Raw genomic sequence first — 22942 nt, 5'->3', positions numbered from 1 at the left:
AGCAATTGAACTGATAAATGGAAATGCTTCAAACAGTGATTCAATGTATATTTAGTGGCTAGTGGAGCAGGAGAGGGCTGATGAAATATTGAAAACGCCTGTTTTTCTACATGTAATTGGTAAAGATGCTTTGGACACCTATAACAGCTTTTTCAAATTGTTGAGCCAGACTTTAAATTGGACAATCTGATGACAAAATTTGAGGAATACTTTGTCCCAAGTAAAAACATGACACTTGGGAGATGTAAGTTATTTTCCTGTGACCAGAAACAAAGTGTTAGCTGTAGATCATAAGACCGTAAGACATAGGAGCAGAATTAGGCTATTCAGCCCATTGGGTCTCCTCCGCCATTCAATCACAGCTGATACCGGATCCACTCAATTCCATACATCTGCCTTCTTGCAGTATCCTTTGATGCCCTGGCTAATCAGGAAATGATCAACTTACACCTTAAATATGCTCAGGGACTTTACCTCCACTGCGGTCTGTGGCAGGACATTCCACAGATTCACTACTCACTGGCTAAAAAAATTCCTCTTTTTCTCTATTCTACAAGATCACCCCTTAATTTTGAGGCTGTGCCCTCTAAATCTGGATACCCCACCACAGGAAACATCCTCTCCATATCCACCCTATCTAGTCCTTTCAATATTCAGTAGATTTCAATGAGATTCCCCTGCATTCTTCTGAATTCCAGTGAGTACAGGGCCAAAGCTGCCAAACGCTCCTCATATGTTAACCCCTTTGTTCGGGGAATTATCCTCGTGAGCTTCCTCTGGACTCTTCCCAATGACCACTTGTCCTTTCTGAGATATGGGGACCAAAACTGTTGACAATGCTCCAAATGCAACCTGATTAGTGTCTTATAAAGGCTCAGAATTATCTCCCTGCTTTTGTATTCTGTTCTCCTTGAAATAAATTCCAACATTGCATGTTCCTTCTTTACCACAGACTCAACCTGTCAACCAAACTTTGGAAAGTCTTGCACGAGGACTCCTAAGACCCTCTGGACCTCTGATGTTTGAACCTTCTTGCCATTTACATAATGATCTGCACTAATGTTCCTTACACCAAAATGCATTATCATACATTTGCCAACACTGTATGCCATCTGCCAGTTTTTGCCCGTTCTTCCAATATGTCTAAGTCCTGCTGCAAGTCCCCCTCCACCTATCTTCTCATCATCCACAAACTTTGACACAAACTCATCAATTCCATTATCCAAATCATTGACAAACGATGTGAAAAATAGCAGTCCCAATACTGATCTGTGAGGAACAGCACCAGTCACCGCCAGCCAACCAGAAAAGGCATTCTTTATTCACACCTGCTGCCTCCTGCCTGTCAGCCATTCGTCTATCCATGCCAGTATCTTTCCTGTAACACCATATCTTGTAAGCAGCCTCGTGTGTAGCACGTTAGCAAACACCTTCTGAAGATCCAAATAAATGGCATCCACTGCCTCACTTTTGTCCATCTTACTTGTTACTTCCTTGGAGAACTCAAACAGATTTGTCAGGCGTAATTCTCATTTACAGAAACCATAACTTACTTTATCAGCCCCAGTTGCCTACGCTTGCCATTTGAGAGCTTCTTCCTCTGTGGGACGTATCTATCCTGCACCTGGTGAACTACTTCCTGAAACTTCAGCCATCTCTGCTCTGCCATCATCCCGGCCAGTGTCCTCCTCCAATCCACCTGGGCAAACTACTCTCTCATGCCTCTGTAATTCCCTTTATTCCATTGTGATACTGATACATCTGACTCATGCAATTGCAGTATAAGTTCAATCATGTTATGATTCCTGCCTCTCAAGGGTGCCTTTACATTAAGCTCCCTAATAAGATGTGGCTTATTACACAACACCCAATCTAAGTCTTTCCTCGAGTGGGCTCAAGCACAAGCTGCTCTAAAAAAACTATCTTGTAAGCATTCAGCAAATTCTGTCTCTTACAATCCAACACCAACCTGATTTTCCCAATCCCCTTGCATATTGAAGTCCCCCATTACAATTGTGTCATTACTCTTGTTACATGCCTTTTCCAGCTCCCTTTGCAATCTCAACCCCACATCTTGGCTCCTATTTGGAGGCCCATATATGATTCCCGTTATGTTTTTTTACCCTTGCAATGTCTTAACTGTGCCCACAAATATACAACATTCTCTAACTCGATGTCACCTCTTTCTAAAGCTGTAATTCCATCTCTTTCCAACAGAGCCATACCACAGCCTCTGCCTTCCTGCCTGTGCTTTCGATACAAAGTATATTCTTTGATGTTAAGCTGTCAGCTATTGCCTTCTTTCAGCCACGACTCAGTGATGTCCACAACATCATACCGACCAATCTCTAATTGAGCCACAAGTTCATCCACTTTATTCTGAATTCTATGCAGATTTAATTATAGCAGCTTCAGTGCTGTATTGTTCTCCTTTTTGAATTTTGCCTCTGTGGTACACCTTAACTCTTTGCACTGCCTGCATTTCTACCCAGTCATTGGTTTGTCCTTCCTTACATTCATGTTACATCTATCATTTACTTGTAAACCTGCTGACTCATCCTCAGCTCTGTCATACTGGTTCCCATCCCCCTGCCGTATTAGTTTAAACCACGCCCAACACCTCTAGTAAATCTGCCTGCAAGAATATTGGTCCTCCTTGGATTCAAGTGAACCCAGTACCTTTTCTACAGGTCCTACCTTCCCCAGAAGAGGTCCCAGAAATCCAGAAATCTGAATCCCTGCCCCTTGCTCCAATTCTTCAGCGATGCATTTATCTGCCACCTCATTCTATTTCTATCTTCACTGTTGCATGGCACAGGCAGCAATCCTGAGATTACTACCCTCGAGGTCCTGCTTCTCAGCTTCCTTCCTAACTCCCAATATTCTTTTCTCAGGAGCTCCTCCTTTTTTCTTCCTATGTCGTTGGTACCGATATGTACCACAACTTCTGGCTGCTCACCCTCCCTTTTCAAGAAGTGTGGCTGTGTTTAGAAACATCTTGGACCCTGGCACCTGGGAAGCAATCTACCATCCATGTTTCCTTTTCATGTTCACAGATCTGCGTATCTGTTCCCTGACTATAGAGTCCCCTATTACTGTTGCCATCCTCTTCAATTTCCTTCTCTTATGAGCCACAGGGCCAGACTCAGTGCCAGAGGCATGGCCACTGTTGCTTCCCCCAGGTAGGTCAGTCACCCCCCACCACCCTAGCAATACTCCAAATGGAGTACATATTATTGAGGGGAACAGCCAGAGCGGTGCTCTCCACTATCTGATGGTCCCTGTCCCTCTCCTAACAGTCACCCATTTATTTGTCTCCTGTAGCCTTGGGGTGTCTACCTCCTTGTAACTCCTGTCTATCACTGCATTTTCCCTAACAAGCCAAATGTCATTGAGCTGCAGCTCCAGTTCCCTAACACGGTCTCTATGGAGCCACATCTCAATGCCCCTGGTGCAGGTGTGGCCATCGGGGAGGCTGGGAGTCTCCTGGAAATCCCACATCTGATTCCCAGACCAGAACACTGTTTCTGTAGACATCCCCCCATTTCCTCAAGATTTAAGTAAGAAATAAAAAATGAACTTACCTACTTACCTTGCGTCTGGTTGTTCTTGCTAAAGCCCTGTTGAGCCAAAGCCTTGCTACTCTGCTTTAGACTACTGTGATGGTGACTGCTCCCACAATAATTGCTCCACGCTTTCATACAGACTGGGTTTCCCGGTGAAAAACTTTGTCAGACCTGCGCGGAACACACCTGTTGTATCTGCACAATACTGCAACTAACCGCTCCCATCAAAAACTTGCTGCTTTTTCAAGCTCTTTGGTGGACCTGCATGGGAATGCTCCTGTTGCGTCTGTGCCGCACTCCAATCAATGACTCCCTTCAAAAAGCTTGGTGCTTTTTCAAGCGCATTTTCGCACCTGAGCGGGTACGCTCTTGTTGCATCTGCACAGCTCTGACCAATACGTAGCTGAGCTTCACACTCTGAGTGAGATTTGAGATTTAAGAGACTCACTAGTTAGAGACAAAATAGTTTGCGGAATCCCAGACAATGGGCTCAGAGAAAGATTGCTCCATGGAAAAGATTAGACGCTGGAAAAAGCTGTGAATATGTGTAGAGCAGCAGAGAGCATACAAGCACAAACTAAGGAGCTGCACAAGGAAGCACAACAGTGCATGCAATGAAAGCAGAGGGACAGCACACAAAGCATTTTCCAAAGCTACAACAACGTAAAGAGTTAGGCTCAAACAGAAAATGCAGCAAATGTGAAGGAAGATGTGTCCTGCTTATGGAAAGTTCTGCAATAATTGTGGGAAGAGGAATCATTTTGCAAACTGCTGCAAAGCTGGGGCTAAGACAAAGGTGCTGAAGAAATGGAGGAAGTGTTTGTGGATTACAGACTGCTGGTGCTGGCAAAGCAGAACGGATTGTTCCAGTGACTGTGAATGAGACAGGATTCCCATTCAAGCTTGGCACCGGAGCCCAGGTGAATCTGTTATCCATGAATGATGACAGTACAAGATTCTCAGAAGTAAGGAGCAAGATTTACCCAGTGAAATTCAAAATGACAGTTATACCGGAGAGAACATTCCGGTAAAAGGGGGCTGTATAGTGACCTTGAAGCACAAGCGGTAGCAGCTAAAGAGTCAGCTACTCTTTATAGATAAGAGAGTACAGCCAATATTAGGCCTGAGTGCATGTGAAAAGCAGAAAGGGTTTCATAGTGGCCTCACAGATCAAAGATGACCACCCAATACTAATGCAAGAGAAGCACAAGAACTCCCCTTGCATAGACATCTGTACCAGCTACACCAGCATGAGCATCAGGATGCCAGTGCTGGACAGACTGATCATGATAAAGAAGTCACTCGTCTTGCTTTCACACCATCCAGTTCTGGTTCAAAATCTGCCTCTCATTGACTTCTAGTTAAAGACTGGAAATCAAATATATTTCCACCTTCCTGTCTGAAGCTGAAGAGAAAAAGTAAAAAGGGAAGATGGGGAGACCACACCACGGTCAGAACAACAGCAATGGTTCAACACAAACCAACAGGAGGAATTGCTATCTATGTTACACAGACATCAGAGGGAGCACTGTGAAATGAGACAGAATCAGTTTAAACATGAAAAGACTCACTAATCACACAGACGCAGTCCAGGGCTCCATTATAGAGCATATTGTGATCATACTCCAAGAGTAAGAACAGAGACAAATAGATTGGATCTTGGCAGAAGAATGTGAAAGAAATGAAAATGTTGATCAGACTTCTCAAAAAGACTCTAATATTAATTAAAGCAATCCATCTATGGAAACAGCTAGCAGACCAAAAAGGATCACCAAACCACCTCAGATGTTAATTGAAAGTTGCTGAGTGAATATGGGACTGTGTTTGCTCATGACAATTGAGTTAATGTAGATAACTTTGTTGTGAAGGATTATTGTTCCTTGCAGGTTTATGAGGACATATTATCATATTTGTTTTTCTTTAAAGGTGGAAGATGTGTTATTATGTGTGTATATAATAAAGAACCAGTTCTCAGAGGGCAATGTGGGAGGTTGAACTGGAAATGATGTTGGTGAGCTAGTCACACGCTCAGTGTCAGCTGAAGCCATTCTGTAAATAAAATTTTCCAGCATTTACCCATGGAAAACTTGTCTTCATGAGAACAAACATAACAATTATGATGCTTTTTATTTTAGCGCAAGTACTGAGAAATTATTTCCACCCCATAAGGTTGGCAACCAGAGGATAAAAATTTAAGATGATTGGCAAAAGAATCAGAAAGATCATTCTATGCATGTAGCTGTTATATTCTAGAATAAATCATCTGAAATACTGAAGGAAGCAGATGCCATTTGTAGCTGTCAGAAAAAAAAATTGATTAATTATTTGGAAAGGAAAGATCAAGAACATCAAGATCGATGAGCAAGAAAAAAAATTGAATAGTTCTATAAGAATGTCGTCAGAGCTAGAATAGAACATACTGTAAAAGATTGAAATAAATCAATAAGGTTTGTGAGGAATGATATTCGATAAGTTACTTCAGGACTTTTTTTTTAAAAGAGTGAAATACAGAAGTTGTGCTAAATGTGGCCTGAAAGTATATTGTGCAATTAATTTGGAATATATTTCATGCTTTTGGCTATAACTTAGGATTGGCCTGCTCAACAGATATTAAAACACTTCTTAAAGCCTAGACTTAAACTTAGAAAATAGTACCACCAATTGAAATGTGAAGGGTTAATTTTGTTTACCTTCAAATAGAACACTCACAGATGATGTGTTTTATTTCACTACTTGTTAATATTAAGACTGAGGTCGCAGTTAATGCAAAACAATATTCCAGCTTTCCAAAAAAAAACAGTTTCCTATATAGTGTTAGTTTGTTGACAACCTACAAAATATAAGAAAATGTATAAAAAGTTATACATGACAGGAAGTGTGAAGTGAAAGTGAGTTGGACTAAGTAATAGAAATTTAAAAGGAATAAAATGTTCATCTAAGAAATACTTAATGTTTTTTTTTTCCAAAAAATCCAGAATGTCACCTAATTAGTTAATGAATCTATTTTGGTTCCTTGTCCCTCCATCCCAGATAACACTGTTCTCTGCATCTATTCCCTAATAAACTGGACAAGCAAGGGGAGCCCTAGTGCCTACAATTTTTACTGTTTTAGTAGCACTTACCTCCAAGAGGACCACAAACTTGTCACAGGGTTTGGAGACTTGCATGACTCAATGCCCCAGAGAGCTACATTGCCTGGAGTCAGGGTCTTGTGCTTTGGCTCTTGGTAGGTTCACCCATGCCAAGCAGGTCAAAGGGTAGAGGACACACTAAACATAGAAACATAGAAAACCTACAGCACAATACAGGCCCTTCGGCCCACGATGCTGTGCCGAACATGTACTTACTTTAGAAATTAACTAGGGTTACCCATAGCCCTCTATTTTTCTAAGCTCCATGTACCTATCCAGGAGCCTCTTAAAAAACCCTACTGTATCTGCCTCCACCACAGTCGCTGGCAGCCCATTCCAAGCACTCACCACTCTCTGAGTAAAAAAAACTTAACCCTGACATCCCCTCTGTACCTACGTCGAAGCACCTTAAAACTGTGCCCTCTCGTGTTAGCCATTTCAGCCCTGGGAAAAAGCCTCTGACTATCCACACGATCAACGACTAAGAGTGGACCACCAGTCCCCCAACATTCAGGGGTTTAACTCAGGGTTAACAACCCTGACTGGTCAAAAAAACTTGTTACAGAAACAGCAATGAAGAATCCTTCTCTATCTGTGTGCGATAGTATAGGCCAAGAACAGACAGGGATGGAAGACCTTTATTGCTGCTCTAAGCACCAGCTGCATAATGGGCAGTGAGTAAATAAGCATCACTTACACTTTGTCAATTTTCAATCTGTGTTTAGAGATTCTGGGCTTGGGAATTGCTGTGTGTCATATTGTAGTAACAATATATCCTCCATATTGAACAAGCAGAAACTCAGTGGACTTCTCAGACTATTACTTTGCTAGTTATTAAGCACAAAAATAGGTTGTGGTGTGAGTCATAACTGCACCTGATTTCAACAAGACTATAATTGCATTATTTATAAAATATTTTATTGTTGACTGATTAAATCTATATAAGAAAAGAACAGGGACTTTACAGCAAAATAACTAGTATGTGCATTAGTATCATTTTATAATTCCATTAAAATAGACATTCATTTCATCCTTGAGAATGAACTAATTTCATTATCCGTTTCATTTATCTTCTGGGTCGTTTTCAATAAATTGGAAGTATAGTCTGAAACATGCCCATGCTGTGCCCTGTTAATAATCATCCCTATGTAATCCTAAACTGAATAAGACATCTACCTAAATTCTACGGTTACTCTTATATACAAAGGTAAAATGTTATTGGAAAAGGATATTCATTACATTTTCCCACCCAGAAATGAGCAGAGTCTTGAGTCAATTGCTGTTTTTCAAAAGGCTAACAGCCCAACTCTAACACCTTGCTCTTATCTCACTAAAGCAAACCTTCCCTGAACCTAATCCCCTTATTTCAGGTGGTGATCAGTAATTCTATCAATATTTACTCTAATATCAAGCGCTAACCCTAAAATAACATTCAATTGCATAATAGTGAATCTGCAGCAGTGCCAATATAATTGTAGTATTATTAATTTCATCATCATTGTAAGTCTTTTATTATCAACACAGGCACTGAAAATACTACATTAATGCATGAATACATTTAAACCTCTGCCACTGTGTAGGCTGTGCTAACAGGTGATACAGCTACATTATTGAAAGTTCAGAGTAAATTGATTATCAAAGTGTGTATGCTATGTGTCACCATATACCGTACCACCCTGAGAATCATTTTCTTGTGGGCATTCACAGTAGAGCAAAGGATTACAATGGAATCAATGAAAAGCTAAATACAAAGATTTAGCTAATGAGCACAGGAAGACAATCTATATAAATACAAATGATAATGAAAATAATAAATAACTCAGAAACAGAGGGGTTCAGTGTGGCAATACAGGACCAAAATTTATCAAAAATACATAATAAAAGCATCAAATTTAAGATGCAGACTGCCTAGAAAAACCAGAAACAGTCCAAAACATTACAGGATCCTGCAGCAGTTTAACTCAATCTGATTACTTACACAGGCACAATCAAACATCATTCATCAAAATCTAGATTTAAAATACAAACTTATATAAGACACCGTACCTTCCTATAAATATGAGCCTGATCCACTTTTAGATTCAAACTCACTCTTACAAATTATACTATGACAAATCCATTATACCGATATGATGACCCATACTAATCATCCAGATATAATAATACTGGATAAGCAAACAAGAAGAACTTACTTAATAGACATAGTCATTCCAAGCACACATTAATATACAGAAATCAATAAGTAAAAAACACCAGAAATATGCTGAACCAAAAGAGGAAATTGAAAGACTATGGGACATAAAATGGGTAAATGTTGTTCCAGTGGTAATATCTACAACTGGTATCCCAAAGTCACTACACAGTAGAGTTAAACAATGAATCTTACACAGCAATATTTATATCAATCTCTAGAAAGCCACAATACTAAACACTACTAGAATAGTATGAAAGTTCCTAGTACTTGGCTGTGCCCATACCTTGGGTTTTCCAAGACTGAGTTGAGATAGATAGATAGATAGATAAATAAATAATACTTTGAACATGAGTTCCAAGTCCTTGAAGGTAAGTCCAAAGGTTGTGGAATCAGTTTAGTGTGATGTGAGTGAAGTTATCCACACTGGTTCATTGTAAATTGTCCAATGATTAGGCTAGGGTTAAACTGACAGCTGCTGTACAGCACAGCTTGAAGGGCCAGAAGGGCCTATTTTACACTGTGTCTTAATAAATAAATAGGAAATCATCTTAAATGTCAAGTTTGTTTTGCATTCAATGTAAGAAATTTTTCCTTCTATTGTAATGCTCTGGAATCCCTTATGATGGAAATGACTGAGTGAAATGAAGTTATAAAATATCACAATCAATGGCAGAAATAAACTTTAGATGTGAATATATATAGAGTGTACTTTTCTGTGAAGATGCACATTTATTTTGTCAATGAAGGTATATATAAAATGGCCCAGAAAGGACCAAACCAAGCCTAATTTCATGCAGCCCATTACTCCTGCATGTTCCCTTACATAGACTAAGTGAAATAATCTGGCAGATGCACGGTCAGTTTCTATATGAAAATCTCTGTACACTGGCATGCTACTTCTTTTTCTTTACCTGATTTAATTTTGACCCACTTGCCTTCAGCCCCTTTCTTGGTTACCTCTCTTGACAAGCCATTTGCTTTGGTTTCTGCTGATACATACCTATGGATTCATATTCTCATATAGTGAACGGTAATGAAGACGAGGATTTTTTTTCTATTATTGCAAGTGTTGTTGATCAGCAATTATGCAATCTCTGCACATCTGGGAACAATGAGCAGAGATGAGTACAGCTGGTAGTCGATAAGATCACACATGGCTAACACAAGTAAGTGAAAACAAATTTCTCTCCCATTGGGTTCTAGACCTGGTGAGTTCGTAAACGTTGCTTAATACCAGGATTGTATGCATTTTTCATCTGTGCTGAATATGCAGATTTGTGAATAACATATTGTCACCAAGTGACTAACAGTCTTGGGTCTATTTCAGGTCTGTGGCTGAAGCCACCGAAGTTGATCTTAACATGCGTGTGGGCCTACACACAGGAAGAGTGTTGTGTGGGGTCCTTGGTCTCCGCAAGTGGCAGTATGATGTGTGGTCCAATGATGTAACCCTGGCTAATGTAATGGAAACCGGTGGTTTACCTGGGTAAGGGATATTTTTTATTTAAAACGTACAGCTTAAAGTCATAAATCCATTTAGGGTAAGTCAGGCTGGTAGGTGTAAAGCTAAATCATTAGGATAAATGGTTAGTGAAATCCTTTAAGTGTTTTCTTGTTGCTTACAGTAATAAAGGTAGTGTGTGATGGCTGTTAGGAGACAATTTTTATTCATTCCAATGATATTGGGAAAAGCAGTTTCTTTCCTGTCATTCCATCCAGCTGCCTTCTGCATCCTTGTCCTTATTCCCTTTGCATCACTCTTAGTTTTCTGTTTTATTAATTGCTTTTAATTAATGCTACAGCAAATTAAAATCAGAATGCAGAGGCTTCCTTCTTTCAGTAAAGTTGCTAGCATGATTTAAATGCATAGAAGTTCATCCACACTGCATATGTTAACACTGTATCTGGTAACATTTGCAAGTTTAATTGGTGGAGCAGTGGTGAAAGGGATCAGCAGCTTTACATTTCTATGTATTAACATATGGGATGACTTGGTTTGGGCTCAGCACATAGATGCAAAGATGTTGGAGAGTAATGCCAGCAAATTTTACTCTGTCTCTGACCAGAGGTGAATTTTTGAAACAATAAATTCCCTTTATAAAAAGTGTGAGGAAGAAATCATATTTTCCCTTCCCTCTCCTCAGGGATGCCAGTAAAGTCCAGATACAAGTTCCATTGTTGAACTGTAGGACTTCTATGGTGTTGGAGTGCTCCAGAACCACAATTCAACATATGAATAGGTTTAAAAATGATTTCTTTGAGGATATTTTGGATTTTTACTCCAATTTTCTTATTATTAATGGAATATTTTAAAAACTCTGAGATTTTTATGAATATTCAGCAAATCATGTTGCATTATCCATTAGATCAATGGTGGTAAGTAAGTCAGAGTCGTTTATCCATTTCGAGAATAAATTAACTTGGAGAACTAATTTTACAATTGTGTTTCCAGCACAAAAGAGGAAGTAGTTACTTGTGTTTATCCAAAAACAAATCCCCACCATATTAAGTTGCTTCTGGAAGTCCATGTAGCTACTAGATCTGCATATAGACAACAGTCATACACACTTTGTTATCCGTCTGCTTAAGAGCCTCTCTAGAAGTTACATTGTGCCTGAAATGTGCCCTTGTTTTCACAAATTCCTATTGACTCTTTTTCATCAACTTGTAATATTTGTCAAAATGTTCAGCCTGCTGGCTCCTGGTAATATTCAAAGAGTGTCACTAAAATAGATGTTCAGCTGATGCAACATACACAAAATGCTGGAGGAACTTCACAGGCCAGGGAGCATCTATGGAAAAGAGTAAACACTCAATGTTTCGGGCCGAGTCTGTTCATCAGGACTGGAGAAAAAAGATGAGAAGTCAGACTAAGAAGGTGATGGAAGGGAAGGAAGAAGTACAAGGTAGGACGTGATAGGTGAAACCGGGAGGGGGTTTGGGGTGAAGTAAAGAGCTGGGAAGTCGATTGGCAAAAGAGATAAAGGACTGGAGAAGGGGGAATCTGATAGAAGAGGACAGAAAGCCATGGAAGATTTCTCCTATCAGATTCCCTCTTCTCCAGTCCTTTATCTCTTTTGCCAATCGACTTCCCAGCTATTTACTTCACCCCTCCCCCCTCCCAGTGTCACTTATCACCTACTCTTTGTATTTCCTCCTCTTCTTCCCTCACTTTCTTACCCTGGTTCTTTTCTCTCCAGTCCTGATGAAGGGCCTCGGCCCGAATCGTTGACTGTACTCTGATCCATAGATGCTGCCTGGCCTGCTGAGTTCCTCCAGCATTTTGTGTGTATTTCTTGGATTTCCATCGTCTGCAGATTTTCTCTTCTTTGTTCATCTGATGTCTATGATTAACTAGTTTATCCCTTCTTTCTTGAAGCATTGAATAAAATTTTGCCATCCAGATGCATAATTCCTGAACATAAGTGTGAACAAAGGGATAATGTTAATGTCCCGTATGCACCTTTCATATTATTACATCTTGTAAATATAAAATAAACATGCTGATCATTGAACTAAACACTGATAGTTGCAGTGCATGTAAATAAATTGTACCATCCCCTTGGCTTACCAATAAACTTATTAATTGATTTAAATAGTTTTGGAGTTAATGAAGGTGAATAATTTCCAAAAGTAGTGTAAGGATAGTGATGTGTGGTTAACCTTTGCTTATTTAGTATCCACTCAGTGGCCACTTTGTCAAGTACCTCCTGTACCTAATAAAATGGCCAATGAGTGTATGTCTATGGCCTTCTGCTGCTGTAGCCCAACCACTGCAAAATTTGACATGTTATGTTTTCAGAAATGATCTTATGCACATCACTGTTGCAATGTGTGGTTATTTGAGTTACTGTCACCTTCAGTTGGGCCATTCTCTTTTGAGCCCTCTCATTAACAAGGCATTTCGCCCACAGAACTACCACTCATTACATTTTTTAAAAAATATTTGCACTATTCTTTATAAACTCTACAGACTGTCATGCGTGAAAATTGAGGAGATTAGCAGTTTCTGAGATACTCAGACCATCCCGTCTGTCACCAACAATCATTCCACACACAAAGTCACTTAGATCTCAGCTCTTCCCTATTCTGATATTTCATCTGAACAACTACTCAACCTCTTGCAATATAGACAATGTATGTTGCCCTTGTCTACATGCTTTTATGCATTGAGTTGCTGTGACATGTTTGGCTGATTATACATTTGCATTAACAAGCTGGTGTACCAGTGTACTAAATAGGTGGCCACTGAGTGTAATTTAGATAATTGTTCAATTTCATGCTGTCTGCTAATATTGTAGCAGACAGCCAATGAATAACATTGTTGAATGCCAGTTGGAAGAGAGCTAGTTTCAGTTTAATTTAACCTGTGCTGCTAAACCTAGATAGCTCAGATCTAGTTATGAGCGCACATGCTCAAAGGCTTTCAATAAGGGACGGTAACCTGGGATATGAGAGTGTTGGGACAAGATGGATGAATCCTCTATATTCAGAGAGGTTTATGAATCCTCCAATTATATCCTTACAATAAAAGTTAGTCATAGAGATCAGTAATAGAAATATAATCCTTAGGGATTGTATGCATTTGATAACCTTAAATATCAGACTCTGTGTACTATGGGGAGTAGCACTGACTTTCAGTTGCTGTCAGTTAGCGACACTTACCACAGCAGAGCTCAGCCTTCCAGGACACAGCAGCACACTTAGAGCCCTAGAGCACTACAGAACCAAAACTGGCCCTTCGTCCCATCTAGACCATGCCAGATCATTATTCTGCCTAGTCCCATTGACCTGCACTTAGGTTATAGCCCTCCATACACCTCCTATCTATATACTTTCTATTAAATGTTGAAATTGAAACCATAACTTCTGCTGGTAGCTTGTTCCTCACTTGCACCACCCATTGAGTGAAGAAGTTCCCCATCAATTCCTCTAATTCAACAAATCAGCATCCCACCCATCAGTCACTTCCTACACCACTGAGGTTACAGTATGTACAATCAACAAAAAGCACAGGAGTTATTCATCCAAATTGTTTCAAGCACAGTTATCAACCATCCTCTAACGTTTAAAAGAACGAGGCCAGCACATGCAGAGGAACACTGCCACCAGGAAGTACCCTTCCAAGTCATAATCTGTGTTTGGCTGTCCACATTTAGATAATGAATAATGAAAAATGATAAACATTTATGTAGCTTAATGGAAATAATGGTAACAAGTTATTTTTGCATGCTAATTGATTTCATTATGTCTATGTGTCATAGGCATTTATTTATGAACAGTCACCAATATAGCATTGGGTACAATTCATGCAAACAGTCCACAGGAAGTGTCTGCTCAGTTTTGTGACTCAAAGGATAAACTTATTGAGATGAATCCTGAACAAATCTGTGCTGTATTATTAAATGCCACCATTTAATGTACCTGTATATTCAATTGCAACACCAAAATTGCTTTAACCATGTAATTGGGATGAAGCATCTATGTTCTACCACTAGATGGAGAAACAATTCATTACAACAGACTTGATTAAACTTATTTTCCTCAATAGAGTTTCCCTGAGATAGTTGGGTGTCTTAACTGGCAGAGAATGAGGACCACCATACAATTGAAAAAAAGAGATAAATAAAGCACAGAGTTTTGATATTACTAGACAAAGAAGTCATGCCACATTAGATAGGAAACTACCCAGAATTGTCCCCTCAAGAATACAAAGACAAGGTCAGATATCATTAGTGACATCTTGCAGTCAGACACAATGAGCCATGTGGGAATTTGAATGCAGTGGCATTAGAGTTTAAGAATGATGAGGAATGGGTACTTAATAGTTAAAGATGCAGAACATTCAGATAAAATAGGAAAACAATGAGATTTCAAACAAGAGAAAATTTGCAGATGCTGGAAATCCAAGCAACACACTCAAAATGCTGGAGGAGCTCAGCAGGTCAGGCGGCATCTATGGAAAAGAGTAAACAGTCAACAATTCAGGCCGAGACCCTTCATCAGGACTGGAGAGATAGATGAGAAGTCAGAGTAAGAAGGTAGGGGGAGGGGAGAAAGAAATACAGGGTAGTAGGTGATAGGTGAAACTGGTGAGGGGAAGGAGGTGAAATAAAGAGTTGGGAAGTCAATTGATGAAATTGATAAAGTGCTGTAGAAGGGGAAATCTGATAGGATAGGACAGAAGGCCATGGAAGAAAGGTAACAGGGAGGAGCACCAGAGGGAGGTGATGGGCAGGCAAGGAGATAAGGTGAGAGAGGGAAAAGGAAATGGGAGATGGTGAAGGAGAGTGGGGCCATTACTAAAAGTCTGAGAAACCAATGTTCATGCCATCAGGTTGGAGGTTACCCAGATGGAATATAAGGTGTTGCTCCTCCAACTGGGGTGGCAACACAGATTATGTTAGACATTACAATATTGGGAAAAAAAGGGCATCCATTCTATGTGTGGGAGGAGGGGTTTGCAATTGGCAAGAAAAGATGGTATTTGATTAAGAAGTGTTAAGAAGCCTCCCCTACCTGGTTCTATCTGCACACCATGTATCCCACATCCACTTCCTTGCATATCAGATTTCAACAGCTGTATTCTTTTGTGTCTTTACATATCACTTTGCAGGCTGTCTCTCCTGTCACCCTGCCCTCCTCCACCCATCTGCATCAATCCCTTTTTTCCCCTCTTTTAGGTATGAACCTCTCACCCAAAATCACTATCTCTCAACTCTGCCTTTTCCCTTCCACAACCTGAGTCCATCTGTCCATCATTTCCCTCCTCCTAGCTCATACCTCACCCCTCCCTCTTAACTTTTCATCCTGGTTGTCCTTCCTCTATCCTCAGTCTTAATTCAGGCAAATTTAATGAAGTGATAAATATTCTTTTAGGAGAAAATGTTTTTCCTGTACACAGGCATGGGAATGTACTTCTCACAGCCAGGATTCCTTGGATGATGAGAGAGATCAAGAATATAATGAAACAATTAAAAAGATGAAGAAGGATCTAGTGCTTTCCCAGTATATATGACAAATAAGCTCTCCTCCGGTTTCCAGTCTGGTACAAGCATTGGTTATAACCGATGGGAAGAAGATGGCAGATCTTTTCATCAAAGTGTCAATTATAATCGATATCTGTACCTGGCTGGAGCCCAAGAAGATTTTATTCAAAATGAGAAGATACTATATGACACATGTCAGGTGAATTATGCAAGAGAGAACCTTCAAAATTCAACATGGAATGTAGTTAATATAAAAGGGAAAGAAAAAGTCTCTATCTGTCATCCATAGCAGGGAGTTAGACATAGGATGGGATTCATTACAGATTTTAAATAAATGTGATAAATGTTTGGAGATCCAGGTTAGAATACATATGAAATATTTTGTCACCAACAAAGTGAAGTCTGATACAAGGTAGATTCACAGATAGTGGAAATAGTCAGGGGTCATAAAGTGTATGAAGTTAGCATTACTAGGGAGAAGGTTCTTGGGAAACTGAAAGGTCATCTGGATATGTTATTTGGACCAGCTAGTGTACACCCCAGAGTTCTGAAACAGGTAGCTGAAAAGATTGTGGTGACATTAGGAATGATCTTTCAAGAATCACTAGATTCTGGAATGGTTCTGAAGACTGCAAAATTAGAATTGTCACTCCACTTATCAAGAAGGGAGAGAGGCCGAAGAAAGGAAATTATAGGCCAGTTAGTCTGATCTCAGTGGTTGGGAAGATGCTGGCGTCGATTGTTAAGTATGTGGTTTTGGGGTACTTGGAGGCACCTGATAAATTAGGCAGTAGTCTGAAAAATTTCCTCAAGGGAAAGTCTTGCCTGAGAAATCTTTTGGAATTCTTTGAAGAAATAACAAGCAGAATAGATAAAGGAGAATTGGTTTATGTTGTGTACTTGGATTTTCAGAAGGACTTTGACAAGTTGCCACCATGAAGCTGCTGATGGTATTATAGGAAAGATTATAGCATGGATAATGCAGTAGCTGATTGGCAGAAGGCAAAGAATGGGAATAAAGGGAGCCTTTTCTGGTTGGCTGCCAGTAACTAGTGGAGTTCCACAAGGATCTGTATTGGGACTGATTCCTTTTATGTTATATGTCAACGATTTGGATAATGGAAATGTGGTGAACTACATATACCTGTCTGGACACGCCCCCTGCTGACTGCTCCTGTGGCTCCTCCCACAGACCCCTGTATAAAGGTGATGGAGGTCTGAGCCCGGCCTCTCAGTCTCCAGGATGTAGTATGGTAGTCAATCACTGCTTGTTCCTTCTTCCAGTCAATAAAAGCTGATACCTCGCCTTTACGTCTCAGAGTGAGTTATTGATGGTGCATCAGGAATTGGTGACTTTGTTGCAAAGTTTGCAGATGATATGAAGAGAGGAGGAGGGGCAGGTAGTTGTGAGGAAGTAGAGAGGCTACAGCAGAACAGACACATTAGGAGAATGGGCAAAGAAATGACTGATGGAATACAGCATCAGGAATTGTCATACAATTATATGACCTATTGTCAGACAATAGGTCATGTGCATTGGCAGAAGAAATGACAAGGCTGACTATTTTCTAAATGGAGAGAAAATACAAAAATCTGAAGTACCTTATCTTCGAAAGGATGTACTGAAACTGGAGAGAGTTTAAAGGAGGCTTGCAAAAATGGTTCTAGGATTAAATGGCTTGTCATACGAAGAGCATTTGATAACTCTGGGCCTGTATTCACTGGAATTCACAAGAATGACAGGTAACCTAATTGAAACCTATCCTTGATAGAGTGGATGTGGAGAGCAAGTTTCCTGTGGTGTTAGTGTTTAAAACCAAGAGACACAACTCAGAATAGAGGGATGTCCTTTTAGGATGAAGATGAGAAGGAATTTCTTTAGCCAGAGTGTTGTGATTCTGTGGAACTTTTAAGCCAAGTGTTTATGTATATTTAAGGCAGGGGTTGATGTATTCTTGATTGGTCAGAGCATGAAGGGATATGGGGGGAAGTCAGGAAATTGGGGGTGAAGGAAAAATGGATCAGTCATGATGAAATGGTGGCGTAGACTTAATGGGCCAAATGGCCTAATTTTGCTCCTATATCTTCTGTTGTTATGGTCTAAGCAATGGATGGGGCAAAAACTGAAAGGCAGCTTTTGACCTGCTGCAGATATGGAGTATGTGTGGTTCTCTATAAACCCTGCTCGACTTCATAGAATTACAATACAAACATACAGATAAGGAAAGATCAGCCTGTTTCTTACATCTATACAATTATACGAAACCCAGAGTTCATTACTTCAGCAGACAAACTAATAATTCATGTGAAAAAAATTTGAGTGATTTACAAGTGAATTTTATGGTTGATTATGGAGTATGCTATTAAATAGTAAGTAATAACGACAAGATTGAATACATTATGCTAATTGGTGGAATATTTGACAAATTTTCATCACAAGAAAAAACAACAACCATATAATCTGTCCACCCACACATCCTTCAGGGAGAAAAAACATGGAGTCTCCTATGTCTGAAATGGATATGATTATGGACGGTTTATGTAAAGATGCCTTATCCCCAAGTGTTAATTTGATCTCATCCACCATTGTCTCCCAGTTTTTTTTTTATTTCTCTTTTTTGCACATTTAATGATTACCTGGACAGAAGGGACAGCCAATGGCTTGTAACTGTGTATGTGTTGGTTGCATGCAGAAAAGTGATGAATGTAAATGGAGGGAAGAATTTAAATGTGAAGTTTTACGATGGCCATATGTCAAAGTATAATGCAGAGACCAACACCTGCGGATAGCTACCACTTTAGATATGCCTCTTTCCATGTAGTCATCTCTGTGACATACTTGCACACGATTTGACATAACCTAACTAGAAGAAGCTGACTAAATAATGGCAGAGCAAGCTAATGGAATATTGAATCAATCTCCATGTGGTTTTATTTATTTAGAGGTACAGTGCAGAATAAGTAAATAAGGAAGAAAATAAGTAAGCTGCCTATCTTCATTTGCACTTGTGTTTAAGGTTGACACTCACCTTCAAGAAGGACAGTGCTGTTTTGGACTGGATGAAATTTAGATGTAGTGCATCTGGTCCCTCGCTTTTGTGTGTCACTGCTCTGCCCCTGGGCTCCAGCATCAATCCAACAGCTAACAGGGAGAGGGGATTTGCTGAATTCTATCCCATTTCTGATTTGTGTGTTTCTGTGTGCAGGTGCAGAAGTCAGAGGCACATGATTTGGCTAGGGATATTTAGCCATTGGTTCCCTATGGAATTCCCCATAAGCTTTCATCTCAGACAATGTCCTTATCAATCTTGTCTGTGCCTTTTCTAGTTCCTGTAGAAGGTATTCAGAATGCTCATTGTAATCTAGCAGTGAATTAATGTTTAAATATTTTCTGCTTAACCTCTCATTTTATATTTTGTGCTTTAGACAGTAAGGTCCACTACCCATGTATTTCTTTACCAATTGTGTCCTTTCTCTACATTCAGTATCTTACCATTTATTGTGCATTATTTGCTCAGAACGTGCATTGCTTCATTCCATACATCTGGATGTCTGCACCTTTATACTGTAGCACTGAAAGATGAAGGACACTGGAGGTCAGCACAGAATCCACGGGGTAGCTCCTAATCTTGCTGAGCTGAGGGGCCAGATAGAAAGTGCATCCGTTTTTCACCAGCTATTCATGGGGGTTGCTGAAGATCATTAAAAAGCAAACATTTTAAAACATAAATTTAATGAAAATTAATGTTACTATTCTTTTAAGTAGAATGTGTTTTAAAATAATATTTTAGTATTTTCTAATTTTAAAAAAAAATCATATTATTTACAGCATACTGTATCTCTGAAACCTCCTGCCCCTTTATCAATCTCTTTATCACTGCCTCTGGAGAGAAACTGTCAACCAGCATCTTTTATAAATCTACTGATTCCCATAACTATCTCGACTATACCTCGTCCCACCTTTTCTCCTGTAAAAATGCTATTCCTTTTTCTCAGTTTCTTTGCTTTTGCTGCATCTGTTAACAGGATGTGGCTTTCCATTCCAAAACACCAGAGATGTCCACCTTCTTCCAAGAACAGAGTTTCCATCCCTCCACTATTGATGCTGTCCTCACCAGCATCTCCTCGATTTTCCGTACACCCACGCTTGCCCCATCTTCCCGCCGCCTGATAGGGATAAAGTCAACCTTGTCCTTACCTGCCAACCCAGCAGCCTCTGTATCCAACATATTATCCTCCACAATTTCCACATCTCCAAAGGGATTCTACCACTAAACATATCTTTTCCTTCCCCCCTCCCCGCTCAACAGCGATCACTCCCTCTGTGATCCCCTTGTCCATTAGTCCCTCCCCACTAATCTCCCTCCAAGCACTTATCTCTGCAGGTGGCCTAAGTGCTACACCTGCCCATACACTGCCTCCCTCACCTCCATTCAGGGCCCCAAATGGTCCTTCCAACTTGGGTAGTCTATTGTGTCTGGTGCTCCCGATGTGGCCTCCACTACATTGGTGAGACCCTTCGTTATTTGGGTGACTGTTCTGTTGAACACCTCTGCATTATCCACCAAAAGTGTGACTTCCCGGTGGCCAAACATTTTAATTCTGATTCCCACTCCTGTTCTGATTTGTCGGTCCATGGCTTCCTCTTGTGCCAAGATGAGGCCACCCTCAGGGTCGAGGAGCAATCCCTTATATTCCGTCTGGGTATGCTGCAACCTAACGGCATGAATATCAACTTCTCCTTCTGGTTAACAAAACCATGCCCCCCCCCACACCCTTCCTCTATTCCCCACTCTGACCTTTCAAGTCTTCTCACCTGCCTATTACTTCACCCGACTCCCCTTCTCCTTCTATTTCTCCAATTGTCCACTCTCCTCTCCTATCAGATTCTTTCTTCTCCAGCCCTTGACCTTTCCCACCCACCTGGCTTCACCTGTAACCTTCCAGCAATCCTGTTTTCCCTCCCCTCACCTTCCTATTCAGGCATCTTCTCCCTTTCTTATCAGTCCTAAAGAAGGGTCTTGGCCCACAATGTTGACTTTTTATTCGCTCCATAGATGCTGCCTGACCTGCTGAGTTCCTCCAACATTTTGTGTATGTTGCTTTGGATTTCCAGTATCTGGAGACTTTCTTGTGTTTGTACTGTATTTTATTGTTTCTGAATACTTCTGATCATCACTTAGAGAAGTGAAAAAGCCTTGTAGTTCCACAAATTGTCATGAAAGATCTGTGTAATTGTGGGCAGTGAATAAAAAGTTCTGGCTGCTGTAGGTCCAGAACACGTGGATCCATTATCACAGCCCAAAGTTCGTCTGTGTCTTCAGTCACTATCTTAGACTTCTTGGACTTGCTGAATTTGTTGCTTCATTTATGCAGTCTTTGTTTCCCCTGCCCCAGTCTCCTTCACCTGCCTTCCACATCTCATCCTCCACATCCAGTTCTGTCTCTCTCCTGTTGAAACTGCTGTCTCCAGTCAAGGTAGGGATGGGGTTTAGGGAACTTGCCTAATTGGTGTACAGCAACCAACTCAGTAACCAAGGTGGGACTACAGGCCAGTGAATATGATGCTTGCCTTGATGGAGGAAGAGGAATCATGGACAGGTGGCCTGTGGGTCAGTGGTTTGGGAAGTAATGTAGGGAAATGGAGTACAGGGAACGGTGAATTCATCGTATGCCTTGAAAGTCACTGGATCAGGATTTAGGAAATTAGGTTTAGAAACAGTGTGTGTGAGAGCTTGTCAGATGCCCTGCCAGTCACTGAGGTAGGGGACACAACCTGGTGAGTGTGGGAGTTCAGTACCTGGACCAATGAGAGGATCAGTGGCTTCAGTCGGACCTATCAGGTACTGGAGGTGCAGAATGGGTATGTCAAAATAAAGGCAGGTAAGGGAATGAATTGTAGGGAAGTTCCCCAATCAGATGCTGCACAATGATGGTTGTTCTGGGGATAACCCAATCTAATTTCACCCACATCATGCCAGATATGTAAGCATGACTCACTCAGGAATATGGCCAGCTGAATTTTAAAATGTGAAATGGCCCGGAAATGATGGTAATTATGCCTTGGTCTGGGGTAAGTACATTTTCAATCAGGTGGTGCTGAAATAAGAGTCCTACTTGATTTCTTTTCTGAACCAGTTCATCTTATGTAAATCCCAATAGTTAATTTGTTTAATGTTGTGCAGTTGGATTCTTCCATTTCCCTGTGTTCTCCTGCAGATAATTACCAACTGCTTCATGAAGCAAGATACAGACTATCAGAAACTTAATACAATACCAGATTAGGATTATTGTTTTGTTAATGAAAGTAAGATAAATCTGCCCCCTATCAAAAGATTTTTAAAGCAACTTCAAAGTGGGTACTTAGCTGGAAAAGCCATTTATTTTTCTGTGCAATTTATTTACTGATTATATATATGACTGTGATATATATTTACTTAATATTAATTCAAAGAATATTCCTGAACTAAAGTAGTCATGAGTAATACACAAAAGTGAATGATATTCATCACCCTTGATCATTCTGACTATGAAGCTTCTAGCTGTTAGCAAAACTGCTTTTATCAACATTTCACATAAATACCTACATTACCATAACTTTTCTGGAACACTGCTATTTTGACGTCAAGACATTTTCAATATTTCTGGCAAAAAAGGAGAACCTTAAAAGGGGTTTGATGCCATTTTTAGCTATTTGCATTGGCTTGGGTTAAATGTCAACAGGGTCTGTGAGTCTCAGATGATTTAAGAGCAATAAATAGTGGCCTTCATAATTTGTGTTCATAAACAGTTTGGCTGCAGTGTTACCTTTGTTTATGTCTTCACTTTGGTTGTAGAAAGGTTCATATAACAAAGACCACCTTGGAGTGCCTGAATGGAGATTATGAAGTTGAAGCAGGATATGGGCATGAGAGAAACAGTTTCCTTAAAAAGCATAACATTGAAACCTTCTTCATTGTGCCCTCTCATCGAAGGAAAGTGAGTCAAAATAAATCTCTGGTTTCATTAATATTTACCTCCAGAAATAGTACATTGAAATGTCAAAATGCAACTGAGATTCTA

At 40.1% G+C, this 22942-nt stretch overlaps 1 protein-coding gene across 2 annotated transcripts in view; it reads left to right on the top strand.

The window, feature by feature from the left end:
• LOC140732146 (adenylate cyclase type 1-like) overlaps positions 1-22942 on the top strand; it is a 263389-nt gene that overhangs the window by 136972 nt on the left and 103475 nt on the right. For both annotated transcript variants that reach the window (XM_073054366.1, XM_073054367.1), the window contains 2 exons: positions 10219-10377; positions 22717-22858. In XM_073054366.1, coding sequence (XP_072910467.1) covers positions 10219-10377; positions 22717-22858 — 301 coding nt within the window. The remainder of the gene's footprint in view (positions 1-10218; positions 10378-22716; positions 22859-22942) is intronic.

The sequence above is a fragment of the Hemitrygon akajei genome, chromosome 8 (assembly GCF_048418815.1).
Source record: "Hemitrygon akajei chromosome 8, sHemAka1.3, whole genome shotgun sequence".
NCBI classification, from domain to species: Eukaryota; Metazoa; Chordata; class Chondrichthyes; order Myliobatiformes; family Dasyatidae; genus Hemitrygon; species Hemitrygon akajei.
This window is presented reverse-complemented; position numbering and strand designations above follow the sequence as displayed.